The 24,474-nt window shown below is 39.3% G+C and overlaps 1 protein-coding gene across 1 annotated transcript in view; it reads left to right on the forward strand.

Moving 5' to 3' along the window:
• The window catches only part of osbpl6 (oxysterol binding protein-like 6), a 39,997-nt gene extending 15,801 nt beyond the window's left edge, over positions 1 to 24,196 (forward strand). The window contains exons 3-23 of the mRNA XM_062431962.1: positions 4,848 to 4,970; positions 5,429 to 5,482; positions 5,986 to 6,099; positions 6,196 to 6,366; positions 8,131 to 8,275; positions 8,453 to 8,556; positions 9,034 to 9,126; positions 9,823 to 9,991; positions 10,674 to 10,804; positions 11,983 to 12,087; positions 12,499 to 12,630; positions 14,751 to 14,838; positions 16,182 to 16,435; positions 16,898 to 17,035; positions 18,571 to 18,634; positions 18,820 to 18,898; positions 19,577 to 19,721; positions 19,825 to 19,969; positions 20,208 to 20,334; positions 20,545 to 20,667; positions 21,149 to 24,196. Of these exons, the coding sequence (XP_062287946.1) occupies positions 4,848 to 4,970; positions 5,429 to 5,482; positions 5,986 to 6,099; positions 6,196 to 6,366; positions 8,131 to 8,275; positions 8,453 to 8,556; positions 9,034 to 9,126; positions 9,823 to 9,991; positions 10,674 to 10,804; positions 11,983 to 12,087; positions 12,499 to 12,630; positions 14,751 to 14,838; positions 16,182 to 16,435; positions 16,898 to 17,035; positions 18,571 to 18,634; positions 18,820 to 18,898; positions 19,577 to 19,721; positions 19,825 to 19,969; positions 20,208 to 20,334; positions 20,545 to 20,667; positions 21,149 to 21,260 (2,616 nt within the window). The 3' untranslated portion in view covers positions 21,261 to 24,196. The remainder of the gene's footprint in view (positions 1 to 4,847; positions 4,971 to 5,428; positions 5,483 to 5,985; positions 6,100 to 6,195; positions 6,367 to 8,130; positions 8,276 to 8,452; positions 8,557 to 9,033; positions 9,127 to 9,822; positions 9,992 to 10,673; positions 10,805 to 11,982; positions 12,088 to 12,498; positions 12,631 to 14,750; positions 14,839 to 16,181; positions 16,436 to 16,897; positions 17,036 to 18,570; positions 18,635 to 18,819; positions 18,899 to 19,576; positions 19,722 to 19,824; positions 19,970 to 20,207; positions 20,335 to 20,544; positions 20,668 to 21,148) is intronic.
• Positions 24,197 to 24,474: the final 278 nt, after the last annotated feature.

The raw sequence follows: 24,474 nt of genomic DNA on the forward strand, positions 1-24,474 counted from the left end.
GTTTTTAAAGGACTTAGGTATCATAGCACAGTTTGTTCTTACACAGTGGAAAGACAACAGGAAACCACATACTGTATGTTGCATCTTTAAATATTTAGTATTTGGTATTTTAGTGAAATCACACAGCTACATAATGGTAAGGCTCGGCCCATCATTTTTAAATTATGAGATACACACATACAGTAAGAAATACTATAAATGTCTTACCTCTCAACATTGAATGACTCACCACCCACTCTCAGCCTCAGACAACCCCACATATAACCTATAAAATTAGTACACTCCAACCATATCTCCCTCTGCTGTTTCAATAGACAGTTGAGGCGTTTATATGGAATAGCACAAAAAATGTAGGATTTTGTTGTCAGTTGAAACATAATCACTGGCACAGGCTAAGAATTCATTTTCACATAAATAAAACTTTAGACGGGCGAGTCTGTGCCATCTATTGAAGTAGTTGCAATTCTTTGAATTTTATACCTCATCTCTAGATCACAAATTCATTATCTTTAATTTTCTTGAAATTAACTTTAATTTTCAGGGTTTAATGAGATACGGATAACTCGAGAAAATATGATAAAATCAACTTATTTCATACTTCATTCTCCATTCTAGGCTTCTGCTTCCATCTTCTCTAACTGTGACTGCTGCTTCGATTTACATCTCTCATGAAAGATTTTGTCTGTGTTGTTATTTAATAGCGTTTAAAGCTGCAACTGTTTTGATGATTGCTTTATCTCACATTTAAAGCAGAAATGCCAAAACATTTGATGGTTCCAGCTTCTCAATGTGAAGATTTATTGTTTTTCTCTGTTTTACATAATGCAAACTTAAATATCTTTGGGTTTGTGGGTTGCTGGTCAGACAAAACAAGACATTTGAAAACGTCACCTCCGGCTGTGGGAAACTACAATGGACATTTTTAACAATTAACAATTTTGAAAATAATTAAGATTAATGATTAAAAGTAATGAAACGAATCATGAGTTGCAGCTCTAGTTGCTTTTTATATTTTATTACACCATTATGTTTTATTGCAATGTAAATACACTGAAGGTAAATAAAGTGAAATGATTAAAGATAGAGACTGTTTAGATTTTAATTTAGATTTTAGTCATGTTGTTCTACGCAGCGCAACCTCTTTAAGATCATGAAACTGTTAAGATTAATATCAGTCAGTCCTATTTCAGCAATCTGCAGCAGTAGGCACTTTTACTCCACATGTAAATCAGTGTCCATGGATGTGTAAGACAAACTTGCCATTAGAAGTGGGCTCTTGTACTGATATTTATAGTGCTGATTTAGCCTAAGGTGTCCCCGAAGAGTATTTGTCCTCTCTCTTGCTCAGTGAGACCTTAACTGTAATAGTTTGATTTATTGCAGTAATAAAAGCTCCACAGAGCTGAGTGTCAGTGCAGGTGTTGCATCCTGTAAGACTTGACTTATGAAACTGACACAGTTAGACTCTTTGATAGATTCAGTTGATGATCAGGATTATGCAACTTCTTTCACCGTTCGCTGTCTTTTTTTGTGAGTCTGACATGTCTTTTTTTTACAAGGCACCCCGTGAAAAAAAAGTGCAGGAAATGTTATCCAGATTTAAATAAAAGCGAAATCAAGGAAAAGTCACCCAGTATCAAAGAACAAGCTTAGCGAACAAACCTTTTAAAATCTTGACACAGAAAAGCAGACATGAATGAATCTACCACAACAATCCTCCATTAAAGGAGTAACCTTACCAAGAGCGACACGCTCATTCAACTTTAAATTGTTCTGCAGCGAGATCAATGAACGCGAGCAGAGTGCAGGAAATCACTTAGGCTTAATTCAGTAGCGGTAATTTCCATATACACCAGTAGCTGGCATGAACTCAGGTTTTTACTCAGAGAGTGGACTGTTCCTCTGGAGGTATCTGTTGATTCGGATCTTAAAATAATGCCCAGGAAAGTGCACTCGATATTGATCGCACAAGCAATTCTTTATTTAGTGAAGTATTGATTTATCAATTTAGAGTCAGTTGAAATTCTGTTTGTTGTGATGAAGATAACACACAGCAGGTTTGTGGGGAAAGGGTTTCTTTTAGGCGGCTGCTTGTTATTGCCAGTTAGGGAGGATTCTTGTCATGTGTAAGGCCGTCATGGTCTAAATAAAGAAGCCTTGATGTATTGATCATTTTACTGGCTTTATGGCACATTATACAGTTGAGTTGTTCAACTTATAATGACATAATGGCTTTGAGCATGAGGAAGCCACTTCCTCTTAAGATATGATTGCTTTGAATGGTGAGAAACATTTTGCAAATGAAGTTGCGTTACTCTACTTCCCCCCCAGTTGCACACAAGGCCACTGAAAGCAGGGGGTGCAGCCGCTGAAGAAACATGACCTCATTACAGGACAGATCTGTCTGCCTGGTCATTACATTAAACAAGCTGTTGTCTCCTTTTGTTAAATTCCCTGCAAACCAAGGTCGGGTGTCCTCATCACACACACTTAAAGGAGCTGTCTGGACAGTTGCGACTTCACACAGTGCAGGGAAGAGCCACAGGCTAATATTTGGTTTGGCAGAGAAGCTTGTGCATGTTAAGCTGTGAATTTTGCTGTAAAGGCTCTGCCACATGAAATTAAAAATCTAACTCCCTTCTGCAGCATTGTTTATAATTGCATTACATTTCATATATTTCATCATAACTGTCTAATAATAAGTACTTCATGTCATGTTGAGATATTTCAACAAAGTTTACAAAACTGTAGACCATTATGCAGTGCAGCCAGAAGACATATTGCATTGACTGTACTGTTGCTTTGGAAACATTGCCACTCTCTCTTTTTATCAAATACAAAAACTCTTGATGTCCTGTGATACTGCTATATTTACTGGTTGGAATAATAATGTTAGTCTGATATGGTTTTTCCTAAAAAAACAATACAATTATTTTAAATTAAAATCCTTACAATGACTTTGTCTCCCTCTGGAATCTTTCATTTCAAAAGTTTAACTGCTGGACATGAGATGCCCTGTACTTCTGAAAAGTCCATTATTAGTGTATACACACCAGATGCTTCAAGCTTCCACATCACACTTGTATTTAAGTTGCATGTTGTTATAGTACTGCTCATAGTCTCCAGCTGATGAATGTGAAAGAAGCTTTCTGGTGTCAAACTCTGCACATACATCATTGTGCACAGTGAAGCTCAAACATCCAACTGAAAGAACACAAAGAAAAACATATATTTTAAGTGCAGAGGGGCCTAACTATATATGGGACTTGAATGGGTCCATACCTGAACAGATAAGCAACAGAGAAAGTTCATTTTTATTTAGTATGTGCTTAACAATCAAAAACTCTGCAAGTACTGTGTAGATGTGGTTTAATCAGATTTTGTTGACAGCAGCCTGGCAGCTTCAGCATCAGATTTTATCCGAATGTTGCTATATCCTGATTAGTGCACAGATGTACATTGACCTTTACTAACTGAGCTCCGACTACTTCAAAGCAGTAAGACAAACACAGAGAAAAAACATTATATCATTATAACTTTGACAAAAAAGTTTGTGTTTATGTTGGACTTCAGCACATTTTAGGATCTTTAAAGGCAATCTGGGAAATGTAGGGGTATGCTAGCCAAAAAGTAGACCCACTCTAAACTTGTGTTTAAGTGACTAATGGGGACAGCCACTTTTGAAATCGGTCCAGTGTCGAGCGAGAGCACTGCAGCCAGCGGTTGCAAAATGGGCTGTAATGTAATCTGACAGGCAATTGTTCACCTTTAATGTACGTCCACTAAAAGTGCTTTTTTTCCGCTGACAACATTACGGAAAGAACCTGACAGAGAAATAAACATTTTTCTTTACCTTTCGCTTGATCTTTCTGAAATTTCGCAAGGGTTGTTATATATATGTAATATTCAGCCATGACTAAAAATCTTTGAGATAAGTTACGTTCTCTGTACTCCCAACACGTCAAACTCCTCCCGGAACTCCTCTCTCCAACTCTGTTATGGCTGAATATTTAGCTGATATTTAGCACATCTATCACCTGTGTCAGTTTCCCTTTAAGAAACTCTAAGTCAGGATTTTCTGCAAGTAGTCCATTAACTAATATGAAAAATCCATAAAATTGTGTGCTTTGCTTTGTCCTTCAGATAAATACATCTTCAAATGAGAATCATAGTAGGAATGTAGTGCTAATTAAGGACCAAAGCATGTGAAAGAGATGTGACTCTCATTCTTTATTAACAATTAATTACTAATCACACATCCTGCATAGATTCTTTTTTTTGTCAATCAACAAGTCAACCTATTAGACTTAAAATAAATGTGTGTGTTGAAGTGAAAGTAATAACGAAAGCATTTTCAGCTGGGACAAACCAGATGGGTCATGTAAGGACAGTACAGCAGGATGAGCTTTTCCTGTTATGAGACATTCAACTTTGCTTCCATCCAAGCTGTGATCCTGTGGTTCCCAATGCTCCCTCCCGCTCCCCGACAGTGGGACAACGGTGTGATGTCTTACCTGTCCCTGCCTGACCCTGCCATCCCTCTACTCCAGAGACGTCACTTTGATTTACAGACCCACTAGAGGCAGGAAGAGCAAAGTCAGGAGAAAGCTAATGGAGTGGAAATGCTGAGAGAGCGAGAGTAATTTTAATGGGGCAGTATTTCTGTAAATGCATAGTACACACGAAAAGAATAAAGAAGAGTCAACTTTTCCTGTCAGTCAGATTACAGACGTGACAGGAACACCTTCTTTATTTTATTACAGCAAATGTTTCTCCTCTTTTCTTCTTACTCTGATGGTGTGAGTAGATTAGTTCTGACACAGCGTTGTATTTTTATTCTTCTCTAGGAGGCAGACAGCTGGGAAATCATTGAGGGGCTGAAAATTGGTCAGAGCAACGTCCAGAGGCCAGATAAACATGAGGGCTTTATGCTGAAGAAACGGAAATGGCCCCTGAAAGGCTGGCATAAGGTAGGCACAATAGCTTTTGTTGCTGGAAAAACGCTTTAACACTTGCTTCCAGAATGTTAAACAGTCTGTTCAGTAAAGTGCTATTGCTTAAAAGAAGTTCCCCTTGTCATGCACCTTGCTTTACCCTCTCTGGGCCTCTGTCTAAAGCACTTAAAGGATACTTCCTTTGAAGGCACCGCCTTCAGGATCAGCTTAACTATTGTTTCCTCAAAACACTTGAGCGCTAATTGAAACCAGTTCCTGATGTTCACATATTTAGACGCACAACACCATCGAGCACACAGTGTTAACCTCCCACAGTTAATATTGAGAGAATAAACTGTAGACAACATTGCATTTGTGTTGAATCTAGAGTAAACAGCTCCAAATACATGATCTCAGATGTGATCTATATTAAATATGTGCCCTCCCTCGTATTTAACTAACACTTTTTTTGTGTGCGCATGTTTTCTCTGCAGCGTTTTTTTGTTCTGGACAATGGTATCCTGAAGTACTCCAAGTCCCCCATTGATGTAAGTAACTCTGACTTAAACCCACAGGCAGAACCAGGGCAGTCTGGCCTGACATCAGCTTGGCTTGGCAATGAGTCAGCAAAAACATCTGCAGTGAGGGTCATGATGTTCAAAATGTTTCAGCACGCCTTGTCACTTGAAAACTAAGATTAAACTGACAAAAAAAATGAGAATTGGACGCACTTAGAGATGATTGCGAAGAAACCAAAGAACACAATTTGGATCACTTCATTAACCACAATTCAGTACAAGTTCAATTACATAAATGATTATCAGTACAAGTGCTGTATGTGCATGTGCTTATCCTGTAATATCATATAAGACAAAAATATTGGCTGATTGATTGATTTGTTTCAGCTCTAGAGTCTGATAAGGGTCTTAAGAGTGAAACGTTATAGTTATGATCAACAGCTTGGGGGATTCTTTGGTTTCCTCACATTTTAGGGTGTGAAAAATATGACTAACTGTAAACTGAAGAAATGTGTATCTGTCACCTGCATCAGATCCAGAAAGGCAAACTGCATGGCAGCATTGATGTCGGCCTCTCCGTCATGTCCATCAAAAAGAGGGCCCGTCGCATCGACCTGGACACTGAGGAGCATATCTATCACCTGAAGGTAACACTGAGGGAAAGAGTCAATATTGTCATTACAGTACTGATAAACAGAAGGTCAGCGGATGAGAGATGAGTTCTGTGTCTTCTTCCTCTTCAGGTCAAATCTCAAGACATCTTTGATGCCTGGGTGTCCAAGTTGCGTCATCACCGGCTTTACCGCCAGAATGAAATCGTGCGATCCCCTCGGGAGGCCACGATGCGAACGTTTCCTCCACCAACTGTTATAGAGTCAGCCCAACCTGCCCCCAGTGTGGTACATGAAGCCAAGGTGAGCTTCCCCCCCCCCCCCCCCCCCCCCCCCCCCACATAGTGCTTTTTAGTGCTCACAAATTGCCAGAAAATCATGATTAAATTCAGAAAATATTTTCCAACTGGCTTTTACGTAATTAGAAACTGCACTCTTTTACTTCTTAGCATCATTAGATTTGATGATAATCAATATAATAATGGACCTTTCTTAACAGAGAAGTCAGACTATTTTTTATACTATTACGGGCTTAAATGTAATCTCTCTCTTTTTCTGCTCTGAGCAGAGTGCAGTAACTTATTCAAGAAGGCTATGTCATTGGAAATGACAGTTTGCCTCGTTGATTTTGACTGGAAACTGTGATAGTGCACCAAAATATCATCCAGAAGCAAGGAAGTAAAAGTCGCTGAACATTCACAGTAATGACAGGCAGTCAGGTCAGATAAAAGTTTGTTGTTCGGTTGTGATCTGCCACAGCTGACATCTTTATACCGATCGCTTTGTGGTGTGCAATGTTTTCTCTTCAATTACACTAATTTCATAGTTACATTTATATAAAAATACTGATGGCCAAAACCATTGTTGTAGTAGATGTGATTTAAACACGTGTTCCACAATGTTTTTTGCCCTGATCTGCCTGCTGTATTATGTGGCTGATTGCTAGACTAATGGCTGTGAATGTGTAGACAGATATCTGTCTAATGCAGTAATGCTGTGAGGTAATTGCACCCAGATCATTAAGATAACATAAATTGTAGTTTGTGTAGACTGTTTCCAGTTCAGTGTGAAGCTTCTTTTATCTTTGGCAATGTGTCCTAACTGTGTGTAAATGTGAAGATGCTGCAAGTGCAGAAGTGCTCTCCTGGGAGTGTGTCTCTGTGCCTCACACAGGCCAGATCTAGATTCGGAGCAGCTGCTTCATCCTGATGAGCTCCCTCAGAAGAACAGCTTAAATGAAAGACTCAAATCCAAGAGTCAGAATTAACTGCAACATCAAAGACTTAGAGAGGAAAACATTCAAAGTCTCCTGCACAAGCTTAAGAATGCTTCAACACAGCAGCTGTACTTACACCTAACTGCAGATATTGAAACACCTCATTCTTGACGTCTTCATTTTATTTAACCTGCTCTATTCCATTAACTTATTTTGTACTATTATTTTAAAATGATCAAAGGCACAGTGCACTTTCATGCAGTTTAATGCAGTGACAGAGTTACAGAAAACAGCCAGTCTGCTCAATAGTTACACTTCAGCTATTGTAGGTGGGCAAAATCCTTGAATTGACTGCTTCTCCTTGTCCCACATTAAAAATTCCAGGTCCTAGGAATATGCAAATATTATTTATAGTAACTAATTCAACTACAGGACACAAGATGTCTTTCACCTCCTTGAAAAGTCCATTCTCAGTGTATGTGCACTGGAGGCTTCAAGTTTCCACGTCAAACATATGTAAATTGCATACTGGCCTGTGATTGGCTCTAAACCAGTTTGATGTCACAAATCCTGTTTGTAGATACACGTTCTTAAACTGAGATTTAAAGTTGGTGCAAAGGAACTTTTCCCCTTCATCAGATGAATGTGAAAACAGCCCTCTAGTGTCAAACTATGCATAAAGCTCAAACAACTAATTACCAATAAACAAAGCACATTTTTGAGTGGAAAGGGACTTTATTTTATTAAACTTTATTGAAGAAACATCTATAGTCCAACTTTCATGTGTTACGCATGTTACTGCAAAGTTACTACTAAATAAATTCTGTGTCTATTCTCATATCACTGTACAGCAGGCCAAGCCCAGCAGCTTGCCGTGGCAGCCGGTGGTCCCCAATAACAGCAGCAACAGCAGCCTGCCTGCTTCCTACAGTAACGGCCAGAGCAAGGTGGTAGCTTGGCTGCAGGAATCAGAGGAAATGGACAAATGTGCAGAGGGTGAGGACAGTTTTCCTTCATATGCCTGGAACAAATCTGATTTCACAAAGGGGAGGATTAAATCACGCCTCAGGCTTTACAATAAGTCTTTCAAACCATGAGGTGTATTGATGACCATTTCATGACACATGCTGTAACACTGAATGTGTTCGCGTGGGTGTGAATTTCATTTTTCAGAGCTTGCACGATGCCAGTCCAATCTGACCGAGCTAAGCCGGCTACTGCAGAGTCTGGAGATTCTACAAAGGACACAGTCAGCGCCCAACTTCACAGATATGCAGGTTAAACACACACACAAACACCTACATGCTATTCAGATAGCAGGGGAGGCAATTCAATTACTGTTTCATTTACAGGTTTCTATCTGCAGTGCGTGTGTGTGTGTGTGGAGGTGGTCTGTAGCTGTTATTACTCAGGTAATGATTGAGGTGTGTCAGTCTAAGAAAAGTGCAGTCTTTTAAAACCTTAGCATTCACTCTCATTAGGATTCAGCGATGCTTTCAAAACATCTGCCCACTCCTCTAACTGATCAGAATCTATAACATTTTATTTTTTGGACTGAAAAACTGATTTTTTTAACACCGCACACTCCATTTGCCTCTAAATTTTGTTTGCAACTCATTTTTGGGGAATGTCATCTATTTTTGTCATTTCACTGCAATCAATTGTGTGTGTGCTAACATTTGCTTTATGTATTTGTGATGTGTTTGTCCTATTAACCACACCTTTGCATATTCTGATCCACGTGTGCCACATAGACCAATTGTGTAGAATTGTCAAAGAAAGAAAAGCGCTTGAACAGAAGATGGCGAACAAAAAGTGTCGGCAAAGATCCAAAATTCCAGCTTCAGGTACCTCTCTCAAGATTTCCACAACTCAAACACACACACACACAGGATTTTTGCAGTAACTCTCAGTGATTCAAACTCGTCTATGAGCTTTTATGTCTAGTTAAAGTGCTCTTGAGCAAAAATTAAACGTAAAGTGTAATTTGACTGCTTTCTTCACCTCATTTAAGAGAAGTTTTCACATCACACATACACAGTTGGGACAAAATGTGTTTTTTTTGTTCTTTTATTTGTTGTTCAGCTGGCACTTGTGTGTTGTTGTCATGGCCTCAGTATTTTATTTTATTTTTACTAATTTACCCTTATTTTGCTTAACACATTCATCTGTGCTTCCTGAAAAGATTTGAAATGTGCTTTCAGACACTTTTCATGTACTTGAAGCTTTTCTTTAAATCCATCACCATGCTGAAGGGAGTTTTAAACACTTTTCTTTAATGAACAAATACATTATATAATATAAAGCATCCTTAATATTCTACCTTCTGGGGCACTAGAGGTAACAAGTCAAAGAAAACTGGACCTCCTGTATGGTGATAAAGTTGTGTGAGGTCAATACATTTCCAGTGACATATCAGATGACTAAATGGTCAATGGTACTATTACAGTATATACTGGTTCTTGGTCAGACACACAACACCAACATTACTGTGCCTCCCAGTTGATTGACAGCTGTCCTCTGTGGTCGTGATCTCTCTCCAGGTCCCTCTCTCTGCCAGCATGTCCCCCATCCGCCTCCACTCATCCAACCCCAACCTGTGTGCAGAGCTGGTGGACTTTCAGCCCCCTGTTTCACGGCTGACAGACAGCGTAGACTGCGCCAGTGACTACATTAAACTTCAGGAGGAATTCTGCACCATTGCCCAGAAAGGTAAGCAGGCAGCATGCATGGCTGCAGGCTTCAGGGGTTATTAGTTTAATTATTCTGGTTTGTCACAACTTGGATTTAATTTATTTTATTTTACTTCCAAATATAATAGTTCAGAGAGTCTGGATTTAGTACTGATCCCCCCACCCAATCCATCCATCAATCTCACCATGTTACCATATCCATAGCAATTAATTTAGTAAGTACAGTGTTATCCTAACCTCAGCTAAAGACGTTTTTCTGAAGAACTGAGAGCAATCACCACATCAATAAATATTGTGCAACACAACATCCTGCAAAAGGTCGTCACTCACTCAAAACATTTAACCTGCGTCATGTGTCAGCACAAAAATTAAATCTACCTTTGTCATTGCTTAAGTCAGGACAGGCTAGTCTATGAAACTGATATTGAGTATAATTGAATTTCAAGATTCATCTGCTGCAATATCTTATTACAGAAATTGATTAAACATTTATGGGTCACAAAGGATATCTGGAATATTTTGCAAATTAAAACAAAGACACCAATACACCAAAAAGTCAAGAAGGCTAACTCAATGCACCACTGGGTCAACTGAAGATGACTGTACTAACCATTTCCATTTGCAGACTGAGCCATAGCAACTGAGAAATACTGTGGGAGTGGGGAAGGATAATTATTTCTATTTGTCTCATCTCTTTGCAGTCCACTCTCTGCTGAAGTCGTCCTTCAACACAGTGGCTATAGAGAAAGAAAAGATCAAACAGATTCTGTGTGACCAGGAGCAGTCAGACCAGTCAACCCAGATCAACTCTCTCAGGAAGTCTCTGTCACAGGTAATGAGTTGTCTACTCATGATGCCTCTTTCTCTTTAATCTTAGATTTATTCAATCTGAATCTTTATTGGACATATTTAACCCTTTTAAATTATAAGTGCTAAGCATGATGCTGTCTTAACATATAATTAATGTGTCTGTGAACTCACACACATTTTGTAGTTGTTGTGTTATACGATGTGTTGATGATGAGACGCACAAGCTCAAGTTTATTTTGAGCAGTTACAGTAATCACAATTTAAAAAAAGATGATGTGTGGAGACGAGAGCAGAGGCAAGTGAGTCGTGAAAAGTCCAATCATCTTTTCCCATATTAATTGGTGAGAGAGAGAAATGTGCCGTGCAGTTCATTAACTCTCCTCCTTAGGGCTGTCTCTACCCCAGTGATTTAATTGGATTGTTCCTCTGCTAACAGTTGACATCATTTTGGTAAATTGTTTCTGCTGCTTTATCGCTGCTTTGTTCCTAATTGGATATTTGTGTGACAATGTTGTCACAGGCTGGAGGTCATGCTCAGTCATGGTTGTCATGGCTACAGCTGCTGGTGTCATGCATTTTAATCCCTGAGGGAAGTTAATCAACTTTGTCTTTTTGACATTTTATTTCACATGTATACACAAACTTAAAGCATACTATAATGAATATTTGTACATTTACAATGGATCACAACGATGACTTCTTCTATGTGAAAATGGTCAATCATAGTGATGAACACACAGAGAATTATCACTGACTCTGCAGTTCTCCTTGGCTCTGGGCACCATTTTAATGTCTTTCAGCTCTTTTTCAGCACCAAACAGCAAACACTCAGCAACTAGCATGTGAACATAATGGAGCATTTAGCAACTAAAGAGCCAAATATTTCCCTCAGGATTTGGTGGAGACCAAAAACAGAGCTAAAAGAGAGTGACTATTGGACTTAGATTCACCAGGTAGCCAGATATAACTCCAGATAACTTCATATCAGTGCTAATTTTGCTCAGTATCTGCTGGATATGTAAATAGGCAACTGTTTGTTAACAAGTTCATTGTAGCATAGAGTATAACAACAAAGTATAATACTGTGGATGAGTGTTGCATTTACTTTACTTTTGTCCCAAGACTAATTAAAAATGTCACCCAAATGTGGTGGAGCTTTACATGAGAAAGCAAATTAATACGTTTTTTTTAATTACTCAGGCCCTGTCCCAAAACGCAGAACTTCGAACCAGACTCAACCGCATCCACTCTGAATCAGTCCTGACAGAACAAGTTGTCAGTGTGAACATCATCTCGACTGATGAGGTAGGTTACTGTGGTCAGTCTGTCGCTGACAGTACTAATATCTGACTGCTACATTGATAAAACAGCAGACTCCAAGGCTGTCCAGGTAGTCATAGAGTTTGCGTCCTGCGTTTGTCAATTGCACTATTGATTCCTGTCATTATAGATTGATGGGTTTTCCAGTACGCGCTGGCAGGTGAGCTTAAAGGATCATTATTCTATGCAGAAACTGACATCAAGGTTAATGGAAGAAATAGCTAATTAGAAATGGATGGGAGCTCACCCTCTGGCAAGGATACACCTGCTATAAAATGAACGCTGTGTTGTCTTCTTAAGCTGTTTGTTTTTGCTCAGGCACCTTTTGGTTCTTAAACCTGTCGTCATAGCAAGGAACAGTGAAGGTCTCATGCGTTTACATGTGTTTGCCCGCAGGCTGTGGAACAGATGGGGATCCCTCTGACTCAGCAGGCCTCTAATGAGAGCCGACTCTCCATGTCGGAGTCTGTCTCCGAGTTCTTTGATGCCCAGGAAGTGCTTCTGTCAGCCAGCTCATCAGAGAATGAGGTATAACGGGGGGAAGTGGCTGCTGAATTTTTGAAAAATTATGTCATGAACAATGAGGAAGTGGATCGAGGGAGGGAGTTCAGGGTTTCCCACAGAAAATGTGTTAGTTAAGGTGGTGGGGAGCAGTGAGACGTGGGGGGGGGGTACATTTTTAGTTTTTGTTGACATTGTCAAAAATGTGATAATTCCACTTAGTTTATTACTGAGGTCGTACTAAGAGGTGGTGGTGTACTTGGGTGCATTATATTGAAAGGTGTTCCTAATATTTTGCCCTCCTCATGTATGTTGATGGAATGGACAAAATATTAAGAACACCATTCAATATAATGCATCCTAATACACCACAATCACTCAATAATGAAAATAAAGCAGAATTTTCACCTTCTTGTTAAAAAATGTAGTATAAGCTTCATAAATGTAGAATTTATAGCAGTATGCTGTATTGGATTAAATTAGATTGCACAGGTTAGGCCAGTGAGTCTATCTTATATAGTTAACTTATTCTCTGAACTATATTTTATAGTAATTACAAGTTATATAGTATTATACAGTTAAGTAGTGATATTCAGCTTCAGTAGCATCACGTTTTTGTTGAATCTGCCTCACTCTCTCTCTTCAGGACTGCTGAATGAGAAAGCCTGAAACGTGTTGCTATAGTAACGTCACAGTTACCTGTCTGAGGATTAACGTTGTTAATGATGACATCACATGGCGCTGTTTTCATTAGTTTTTCTGAGCAGGTTCTGCCTCAGATGATGTAGATTTATGTTTTAACCAGCGGTCTGTGTTTGTTTCCTTAAACTTAATATCACTGTTAGCGTGTCTGTGTTATGCTAGCGGGAGGTACAGCGACAGCTACAGGTGTGTTCAGGGTCGAAGTCAGACAGTCGGACATAGAGGTTCCGGCCAGTCGTCCTGCAGTAAACACCGCTGCAGACGTTGGTTGAACATTAATATACATCGCTGTAAATGTGGGCGGGAATATAAGTGTTGGATTTGCGGGAATCAATTAAATTGTGCACAATACCTGCAAGGCCCTGATCATATATATATATATATATATATATATATATATTTATTTTTGTTTTTTATTTTTTATTTTTTTAAGACGTTAGTTAAGGCGGCAGGCGTGTGTTGCTAAGGCGGCCGCCTTAACTGTAAAGTGCTGTGGGAAACCCTGGAGTTAAACATCACTGTGGTGGAGCTGGAGTCAGTCAGCAATTAAAGGGTAATCTGGGTATTTTTCAACCTGGACTCTATTTTCCCATCATTTGGGGTCTAAGTGACTAATGGGGACATTAGTGCCTTGTTTTAGCCACTCTGACAGGCTCAGATTGGTATTGTAAGTGTCTGATAAAGATAGTTAACACAGTAATTAGCCACCTGCAGCAGCATTATGGCTGAACAATACTGGAATTACCTTTTAATGAGAGCTCCATGAGAGGTTAAGGTAGCATATAATGAAAAAGTCAAACAAAAGCAGACAGGAGCACCCCTTTTCAATCTGCCCTGAGGTCTAAATCCTAGTTTGGGTTCAGTTGTATCCTAGAATTATAACACTCCTCTTTTGTATCTCAGGATTTGTAGCATTTTGCTTTGTTTAAGAAGGCAGTTTAGTCCATCACTCAAAACAATCATTTCTGCCTGCTCTGAACAGCCAGCTCCAAATATATGCAGTCTCTGAGGAGCCATTAAGGATTATGGCTCCCCAGGCATAGACTGAGCCATGCTGAAGGATTACTCACCAAGGAAATTCATCAAACCCCATCCTGTAGCTCGAAAAGCAGCTCATTCACACCCACTGTCGGCCAAACCCTCACCAGCAATAGGCCACTGTAATGGAAGCCATTACAGCAAGTGGCCACACTACACTCCTCTTTGGCAGCGTCAATGGCCTCATTGTGTTTGCTATATATAAAGCATGAAAATGCTGCAGTGTCTCATCTTATGATTACTGCAGTGGGACAGATAGCTGGCGACTGCTGCAGTTTGTTAGCCACTGGCAAACTGCAGCAAGCGTGTGTGCATGTGTGTGGCTAAAGCTGTCTGCTACTCAATCAGAAACTGTGTTGTACTCTATTGCACTGACTCACTCCGCTCCGTACCTGTTCCCCTTGCAGGGCTCAGACGATGAGTCATATGTCAGTGATGTGAGCGATAACATTTCGGAGGACAACGCCAGTGTGACTGATAACGTCTCCAGACAAAGTAGGTCTGATTCTGCACCATCACTAACCTACACGAAGCATCTGTAATTTTCTGTTAGAAAAAGGGCAAAATTCATGTAGGAGGAGATCCCACTCAGTGGATTATCCGTGCCTCTTCTTAAACGTCCACGCATGCGCGCACACACACATACACACACACACTGGTACAGTACTGGCAAGCTAATTTATCAGCGTGGCTGAGGCAGTTGACTTTGCAGGGCTTCTCTGTGCCAAGGGCTTCTCTCTGGCTTTATGAAAGCTATCTATGTGAGGAGAGATGATATATCTCTCCTCCATCTCTGTCACATACCACACAGGGTTAGATAGTATGTCATCATCATGAAAATACTTATTGTATGTTCTTGTACAAGTCTGAGGTGTCTGGAAAAAGTTCTGAGCTGGTTTTCATTTTTTTTAGGGATTGCTTAAAAATTTAAGTATGTAATAAAATGTAAGTAATGAAAGAAAGAAAAAAGTCTGAATACATGTACTGCACATTTTTTATGTGGACAAGCTGTCATTACAGTCTTTTTGATGCTCTGAAGAATGACCTACTGCAACAAGTTTGTGCAGAGCTATCAGCTTCTATTGGCTCTTTATGAGAGCCAAAAAAAAAAAAAAAAAAATTCAGTCAGGAAATGCCAGACTGCGAACAAGCAAGAAAGCTGCTTCTCAAGGGGAAAGAGCCTTTGTAGCGAGGGAATAAAGGTGTCAGTGTATTTCAACCAAAGTGCTTTTTGAGTGGTACAGCAGCATCTAAAACCTCCTAATCCAGCACCTTTCAGATACTGGATTCGCCAATTTAATACGTTACTTTCAGAAACTGACACTCACACCAACTTCACACAGTGATTGTCCAGGCGTGTGGAAATGACAATTAAGCAGGGTTTGAGCTTCTCCCTTTTTCACACAATCATTTTTGTCATTTTTTTGGATTTTTCTTGGATTTTTTTAAGGCTGGCTGAATCGGGATCGTCTTCAGGATCATCTTTTCTATCAGAGTGCTTATCCTTATTTTACTTGAATGGCATCTTTAGTTCTTTTATTTTACATGACTGTAATTGGTTTCTTATTCTGGTCCAGTTAATGTTTTTTTATTAACTAAACATTTTCCATCTTATTATACTAGATTTTATTTTATAACTCATTGATTTTAATTTGCTGCTTTCTGTGAGGCACTTAGTAACCTGGGTTTTGAAAATGCTCTATAATATACAGTAAATTGTATAATAAAATTTGTAATATTATTACAATGTTTTATTTATTTTATGTTAGAACTGCAGTAACTTGTACGGATCATTTTGTAGCACGTATGGGCAGTTATGAAGTGTAATCTCTTCACAGTGGCCAATGGAGACTTTGCTGGCTGTTCCTTCCGTAACGGGCGGCGTACCTGCCTGCCGGCGCCCTGTCCTGACACCAGCAACATCAACCTCTGGAACATCTTGCGAAACAACATCGGCAAGGACCTGTCCAAAGTGTCCATGCCCGTGGAGCTCAACGAACCTCTCAACACCCTGCAGCGCATGTGTGAGGAACTAGAGTACAGCGAACTGCTGGATAAGGCTGCTGAGACCGAGGATCCCTTTGAACGCATGGTCAGTCACAAGTACTCTGTCAGCTCAAATGTTAGTCATGTGAGGTATTAGATCTGAAGAACATAATACCCCCCCCCCCCCTTAACTGCTCTTCATGAAGCACGTTCACTTCTGTGGAGCAGATTTCGAGAGTGGAATCTGCGGCTGAGGATTTGCAAGTTGAATCTCAGACTTAACATCTTAAGTTTCTGCTGTGTTTTTATGTTTTCCATACGTGTTGTTTGTTGATATGTGAGGTGACAAGCTAACGTAAATAATCTCTCACTCAGAGGGGTAGCTGCGAGTTGGCAGTACGCTCCAGTGCAGCTGTCGACCTTGCATCCTCCTATTTTTATCCGTCTTCTTACCTTTTGATAGCACCCAGTGCATACTAATGTTCAGCTTATTCGTGACAAAGCCTGTTAATATGAGCCCGCTAATCCTCTTGTTTATGTTGGCTGTGTTGTTCTGACTCTCTGACAGGTTCTCGTTGCTGCTTTTGCCATCTCAGGCTACTCATCCACTTACTACAGAGCAGGAAGTAAGCCATTCAACCCGCTACTCGGAGAGACTTATGAATGTATTCGAGAAGACAAGGGCTTCTGTTTTTTCTCTGAACAGGTACATTTGAGCATAGATTATGTTGTGATTATTAGTGATATTTCATGCATTTTATACACCCGTATTTTCTTGTACTTCTTCTAATTTTTCCTTTTTGTCAGATAATCGGATAATTGGATCTTTTACAGTATATTTGTTAAGATGGACAACACAAGAGTAAATAATCAAAGCTCACTCCTGACCATGACAACAAAAGCTGACGAAATAATGTCACCACAGGCTCCATTTAATGGCTGTTGAAGCTTTCAATCATATCCTATGATCTATATTAGCCGATGGATTTTGACCAGGTGTCACGGAAACTGTCTTTTAAGCACTTCAACTCCACATTGGCTTAGAAATTGAGCTTCACAGTTCACTCTTGAGCTTGCAAACTGCAGTTTTTGATCATGCAATATATCTCTGGTTTATAAAGAAATAACTGCAGTATTGTTTTTGGTTGAACTGAGTAACTACTAACAGTACAAATGAGGGAGTTTATATACAGTATATCTCCTCCTCTCCTCATAGAAATCATGTCACACACACATTCACATTGCTGTTGTAACATCTTTTAAGGCCCCTTTTTAAGGCTGTCTGAGATGAAAGTCGACAAATGTGAGACCAATCAGAATACAACATGAAATGACACAGAATACACTGGCTGCTGTGACATTTTGTAAGTGTTAGGGAGTTCAGGGGTAGAACACATTCTCAGTCTCCTTAATATGAGGAGAACTGGCAACACACAGATAACATAATGATGGTGGTGAAACGATGAAGAACTCTGTCACTTTGCCGCATTTTCAAAACTTCAGAGCAGCACAAATGGATGATACAAGCTGAAGACGCGCCTCTGCTTTGATACACTTTTATCTATTTACATCGTAGCGCTGAGATTCACCTTACAGCACACAATCTGACAGCCTCAAACTCTCAAACTGATACAGTCTGACACAGATTGTAACCAAGATTTTACTACAGGCATCTCGCACACTGTGACATGCAATTAATTTACACGATTGTTGCTGTCGCACAATCTAAAGGCGCATTTCACTGAACTTTTCAAGACCGCACACTGGATAACTTTGGTGTACAGTAAACTAGGGCTGCAACTAAAGATTATTTTAAGTATACTAATTACTTTTTAGAATTAATCAAGTAACTGTTTTGTCTATAAGATGTGAAATAGTGAAAAATACCCATTACATTCGCCTGAAGATGGTGCAAATTTTTCAATCACTTGTTTTGTCTGACCAACAGTTTAAGCCTAAAATATCTTGTTCATGATCATTTAAGACAGAAAATGCAGAAAATATTCACATCAAGAGAGCTGCACTTGTGAAATGACTGTAAAATAATTAAGATACAAGATGCTATGTAATTTTCTGTTGACCCACTAATCCACTTATTGCTTTTCAGCTGTGCAGTGAACTCACTGTTTTGTTGCATGTCTTGCATCATGTTCTCTGTTTGGAGACTGAAAGACATTTATATGATGTGTAATTTCAACAACAACAGCTGTCAGACTGTATTTTTTTTATCTTTTCTCCCAGGTGAGCCACCACCCTCCCATCTCCGCCTGCCACTGCGAGTCGAAGAACTTCACCTTCTGGCAAGGTAGGTTACATACCTAATTAGTGAGGGATTTTCTACTTGGGAACTCTCATTGGAGAGAGCCAACACATCTCAATTAACCTCTTTAATATCCAGATGAATTTGAATAGATTTAAAGTAAATTTCTTAACATTTGAGAAAAAATGAAGGAATGTGAAGGTTCAGCGTATTGTTCTTGAATTTTTCAGATGTAAGATGGAAAAACAAATTCTGGGGGAAATCAATGGAGATATTACCAGTCGGCACCGTGAATCTCATGATTCCCAGGTAACTCGAACTTCATATCTGAAATCATAGGTTTTATCCCTGCAGTCATCTTATTTGGCGAGTTTCAATATCCCATACATCTTATATTTACTCAATGTGTCACTGAAATTTCTTCTAAATCAGTGGATTGTGTTTTATCAGTGATCACATTAAAAAAAGAGAAATATCCATGTTTAAAATTTCTGAAAATAAATACTCAAGTGGTATGTTAGTCGTGTTTCTATCTATACTGTCCCATTAAACGTTTGACCAAGCAGAAATTGTGAAACCTTGACGTCTCCTCTCTCTAAAGTAGTTTTCTGTCCTTCATAATGTCCTTTAGAAAGGACTGAGACCTTGTCTGCTCCCTCATCCTGAATACAAATGTCTAATGCATGCTGATGTGGGCCAGAGGAATCTATAAGGAGTTCTAGCCTGCAATTAATGCTTGTGATGGGGAGGTTTAGAGAGGGGCACAACTATTTTTATCACACAATATGTTGAAAATCTGGTGCTATTTAAAAAAAAAAAAAAGATCAAGATTTTTTTTTTTCTGTTAATCAATCTGTATTTTCCTATCTATCTCGGACAGAACAAGGTGTCACATATTATTATGTATGTATGTTACGTATTTGTACATTCATGAAGATTTCCAGGACAGTTATCATCTGGGTTTATGTTATTATTGTGTCTTTCCAGGTTTGGAGATCAGTATGAATGGAACAAAGTCACCACCTGTGTGCACAACATCCTGAGTGGACGACGGTGGATCGAACACTACGGGGAGATCACTATTAGAAACACAAAGAGCAGCGCCTGCCTCTGCAAACTTACATTTGTCAAGGTAAAACAGCAGGACTCAGTGATACCTGTTGGTCAGGACTGATTTACTATAACTGCACATTTCTAACATAGTCAAAGCTGATTTTGCAGTGTTTGTCTTTTAGGGAAACTACTGGAGTTCTAATGTGAACGAGGTCCAAGGATTTGTGATGGATCAGGAGGGGAAAGTGATCCACAGGCTTTTTGGAAAATGGCATGAGGGCCTTTACTGTGGCGTCCCACCTTCTGCCAAATGTATTTGGAGGCCAGGTAGGCATCGGTTCCTCATCCAACCTTTCACATAAGACTTTTAACTGGTGTAAGTTTTAAAAAAACACAGTGAAATGATTGGAAGTGAATGGCACATAGATGAAAAATACAGAACTACATCAGGGAAGATAGATATTGCTCCCTGGCACATTTTAGTAAATAAGGTAAAGGATCTTTAGATCAAACAATGTTGACTTTTAAATGTTTATATTTTTGCTCATTATTCTTTCTTCATCAGGCTCCATGCCCACAGACTATGAGCTGTACTACGGCTTCACCAGATTCGCCATTGAACTGAATGAGCTTTGCCCCGAGCTGAAAGATGTCCTGCCACGAACAGATGCCCGATTTAGGCCCGATCAAAGGTACAGCATCACATCCCCACCAACAAACACACGACCAGCTGACAGAGAACATTACCACCATCGAGTGAAAAAACAGTGGTAAACAGGATTGTAACATCAGTTAATCTTCTGTTAGTAGAGATTGAGATGTTCTGCATAATAAAAGTTATGCTTTATGACAACCTGACATACTGTATGTTTTTACTGAGAGGGGTCGTTTGGTTCACACAGGCATCTGGAAGAAGGGAACTTGGAGATGGCGTCCTCAGATAAGCAGCGTATCGAGGACCTGCAGAGGACTAGGAGGAAGTGTAACGACGAGAACAACATCAAACAGGAGCCACGCTTTTTCAAGTAAGCACAGACACCAGGAGCCAAGATGTACACTCTTGATCATCCATTTGTATCTCAATACTTCTGCCTCTCCCACAGGCAGTCTAAAGAGTTTATTATTAAACTTAAGAATGGAAATCAATGATTAATAGAAAAATAGATCAAAAGCAAAATACTTGCAAAGTGTTCACAATAAATTAGGAAGTAAACCAGGGAAATAAAAACACCTGAATTTGGTTAACAATGTAAATATACCGTTTTATTACTAAATTCTCTATAAAATGTGAAAAAAGTGTATTCATTGACTGAATTATTTGACCCCAAAAACTATTAATTTTTTTTTTAATGTGTGGGTATGGCATTTGCATGTTTTCTGTCACTTTGTTAATACATCTTGCCACAGCCGAGATAACATCAGCCAGTTCATGTCTTCATTTCTATGTGAATGACAAGGACATTTTTTATCAGTAACAACCACCCCCTTCTCCGTCTTTTCTTCCAGGAAAGTGGTCGATGCCAATCACAGGGAGAGATGGGTCTCCAACAACACGTACTGGGAGCTCCGCAAAAACCCCGGCTTCATCAACATGGAACCTACAGTGAACCTGTGGTAGCACACGGATTGCTCTGTACATCATGTAGTCATTGCAGACATGAAGGCGGTTACCTATGCACAACAAGGTGTTAAAGAGAAACATGTTAACGATAAAACATCCGTGTGCATGGATATGAGCGACTGCAGAGCTGAGGGACTGCCCGATGCCCAGCAACCCCCCGTTGCCACATGGTCATCCGTCCATGGAAACAACTTCTAGGATCTCCTTCATTGTGCTTGTTGAAGTTGGGTTGTCAGGGCAACAATCACACCACTCATACGTAGATCTTTCCTCAGCTCCTTTGACTTCTGAGTATGTCCTTGCCTTAAAAAGACACCCATACAAGTCATGTGATTTAGAGCTTTTTTTTGTTGGAGCCATTTGATTTCTGACAGCCGTCGGGTTAGACTAATCTATGAAGTAGACATTTTGATTACCTACCGTGCATGTTTAGAGAGCAGCTTTCACTGGCATTAGGCCGTATTTACTATATCATCAATGTTGTAGAAAAAAAAGAGGTATTTTTATAAAATATCTTGGGACTCAGAATTTAGTGAAAAAGTATTATGTGAATTGGCAGATTTTATTTATTTTTGCCTTTTAATACTGTTGAATCTTTGTGGTAGGAGTACTCTCTCTCTGGAAGCAACTCGTTTAAGTCGTCTTGACTACTGTCAATGAATTTTGGCATCTTTAGAAGGAATAGGAGGACCCCCATCCTCCAAACCTACACACCTCTCTATAGATTTTTTTTTTTTAAAGCTGTCAACACACATATGTCAAACACATCCGTAAAGTTCAGTTCTTAGTCACAGTGGGATTCTGTGTCTCAGTGTAAATACTTCACCCCATGACACCAGGTCAAGTCCTCTTACTATCACCAGCCCGCCCCTGCCCCCACAGTCTTATTTTAGGCACAGTAAGATGAAACCAGCTACTCTGAATCACATGGTTACATAAATACATACACTCCCCTCCCATATATAGTGGGCAAACTTTCAGTCTGTCCTCCTGCACGAACGTAATACAGAGAACTGCCTTGGTCTCAGTCAAAAAACAGACTCTCGGAAAATCATCTGACACAACTTAAAGTCTAAGAATAGAGGGCGTAAAGATTGTAAACCCCTGAGAGTATTTTGTGATTTAGGGCTATTTAAACTACAGTACAGGTGATAAACAGTCACATATCTTCAGTAGGAGGCCAAACACTCATCCAGATCCAGCCACAACGCTAAAAAGCAACAACAATCATTATTGGATTAATGAATTCATCAGTTTTCTGTCTAAATGAATCCCAAATTGCCATCACAATTCACCAAATCCCAAAGTAACATCATCAAATGTACATCCTTCGACTGATTAGCACTACACACAAAAAAGTATGATATAAAACAAAGAAACTCTCATCATTTATGACGCTATTACCAGCAAGTTTTGGTATTTTTTCTTGATAAATGACTTCCATTGTTAATTAATCAATCATCTTCTGATTAATTAATCAGTTAATTATGTGAACAGTCCATATATTCAGTCCATCATGAAACACCAGAGCCACCTGCAGATCGCTCTGTGAAAATGCAGCTTCAGGAACAGAATCTGCCTCTTTTTATTCTGAATGTTTTTAAGACGTTGAAGCCAAACATGATATTTTTAAACGGGTCTGATTCCTCAGAGAGTTTACTGCTATGATGCAGGCTTCTGCAAAGCGCCAGTAACTTATTTGAAGTTTGTATATTTATTGCAAAGCAGATTAGCTTTAATGTTTTAACCGGTGTCCCCCTTTTTTGTTACAGAGTAAGAAAATATAAACACAGGGGCCTTTGATTGAAATCAACCCCAACACTCGAAAGTAGTCACACATTATCCACAAGTACGAGGGCACTTTTCATTTAATACCCCTACGATCAGGACTGCGGGGTGAGGACACTGAAGGGACAAAAAAAAGAGTGAATATAAATATGTAGAACTATGTGAAGCAAATCCATCTTGTGTGCACTGTTCACATGGTACTGTAGATTACAAACCAAAAAAAAAAAAAGGCAGTACTGCTTTGCATCCATATCCCTTGGTTGTTGTTGGGTTTTTTTAAAATAAATGTACTTATAATTTTATTCCCCCGTTCACAAATTCAATGCTACAACTTATCAGTGTCAGTCTCACTTGCTGTGCCTTAATGCATTTATTAATGCTTCACAAACACACTACTGATGAGAATCCACATGCCAAGAAGAAGGTATGCCATTAATTCAAGTAAAATCCTGAACATTCTCCAGTCTCCACCTGCCTGCAGATGATAAAGTAGACGGAGACAGATAAATGTTTTGGAGGGAGAGGTCTTTGACACTTGGATAAGGGAAAATATGGTTTAATCTGACTGTAAAAAGCTTGCAGTGTTACAAGATGTTCTGCACTGCTCCGCTGCTCCCGACATGTAACCGATGTGTTTTTGGTGATCACTGTAAATACAGCACATTTAAGAAGATGGGTCACTAAGAGCAAAAATCTGTTTTCTGTCCCATCAGTGGACGATGTGATTTGCAGTTGTGTGTGGAGGAGAGGGGCACTGCGTTGCTCGTGTGTGGTATCGTACATGAAAAAAAAAAAAAATCATGCTTTGTTTCATTACCATGTAGGTTATACTGTAGATCATCATGACCCCAACGTCAAGTTCATCCATTCTTCTACCTGCATGTCTAGACAACATAGCCTGCCAATGAATGTTGCAGATGCCTTACAAAAAAAGGTTTTGTTTTCTCAATTGGACTCACATGTTTTGGTTTTTTTGTTGTTTTGAACTGACATGTATTACTAAGCACTATGTCAGCTCAGTTTCTTTCCAATCGATTTCCTAATGGGTACCTTCTAAAGTGCAATTTTAACAAAGTACATATCTTTCCATGAACACTGTACACTGCTGCTACATAGTGCTTGTTCTAATAAAACTGTAAAACGCAGCTGACGATGAGTGCGTGATTGTATATAAAATAGAATTAATGATGTTCACTAGGCTTACATTTTATTGTAAATAGGTTTGCAATTAATTATTTTCATTATCAGTTTATTTTGGTTGTTGTGGTGGTTGTAATTAAGTGAAAATAATGAAAAACGTCAATCAGAGTCCAAGATATCATCATCTAATGTCTTGTTTTGTTCAACCAACAGTTTAAATCCAAAGAATATTGAATTTGCAATGACATAAAACAGAAAAGCAGGACATCAAGGAACTTTTTGA

The sequence above is a fragment of the Scomber scombrus genome, chromosome 13 (genome assembly GCF_963691925.1).
Source record: "Scomber scombrus chromosome 13, fScoSco1.1, whole genome shotgun sequence".
NCBI classification, from domain to species: domain Eukaryota; kingdom Metazoa; phylum Chordata; class Actinopteri; order Scombriformes; family Scombridae; genus Scomber; species Scomber scombrus.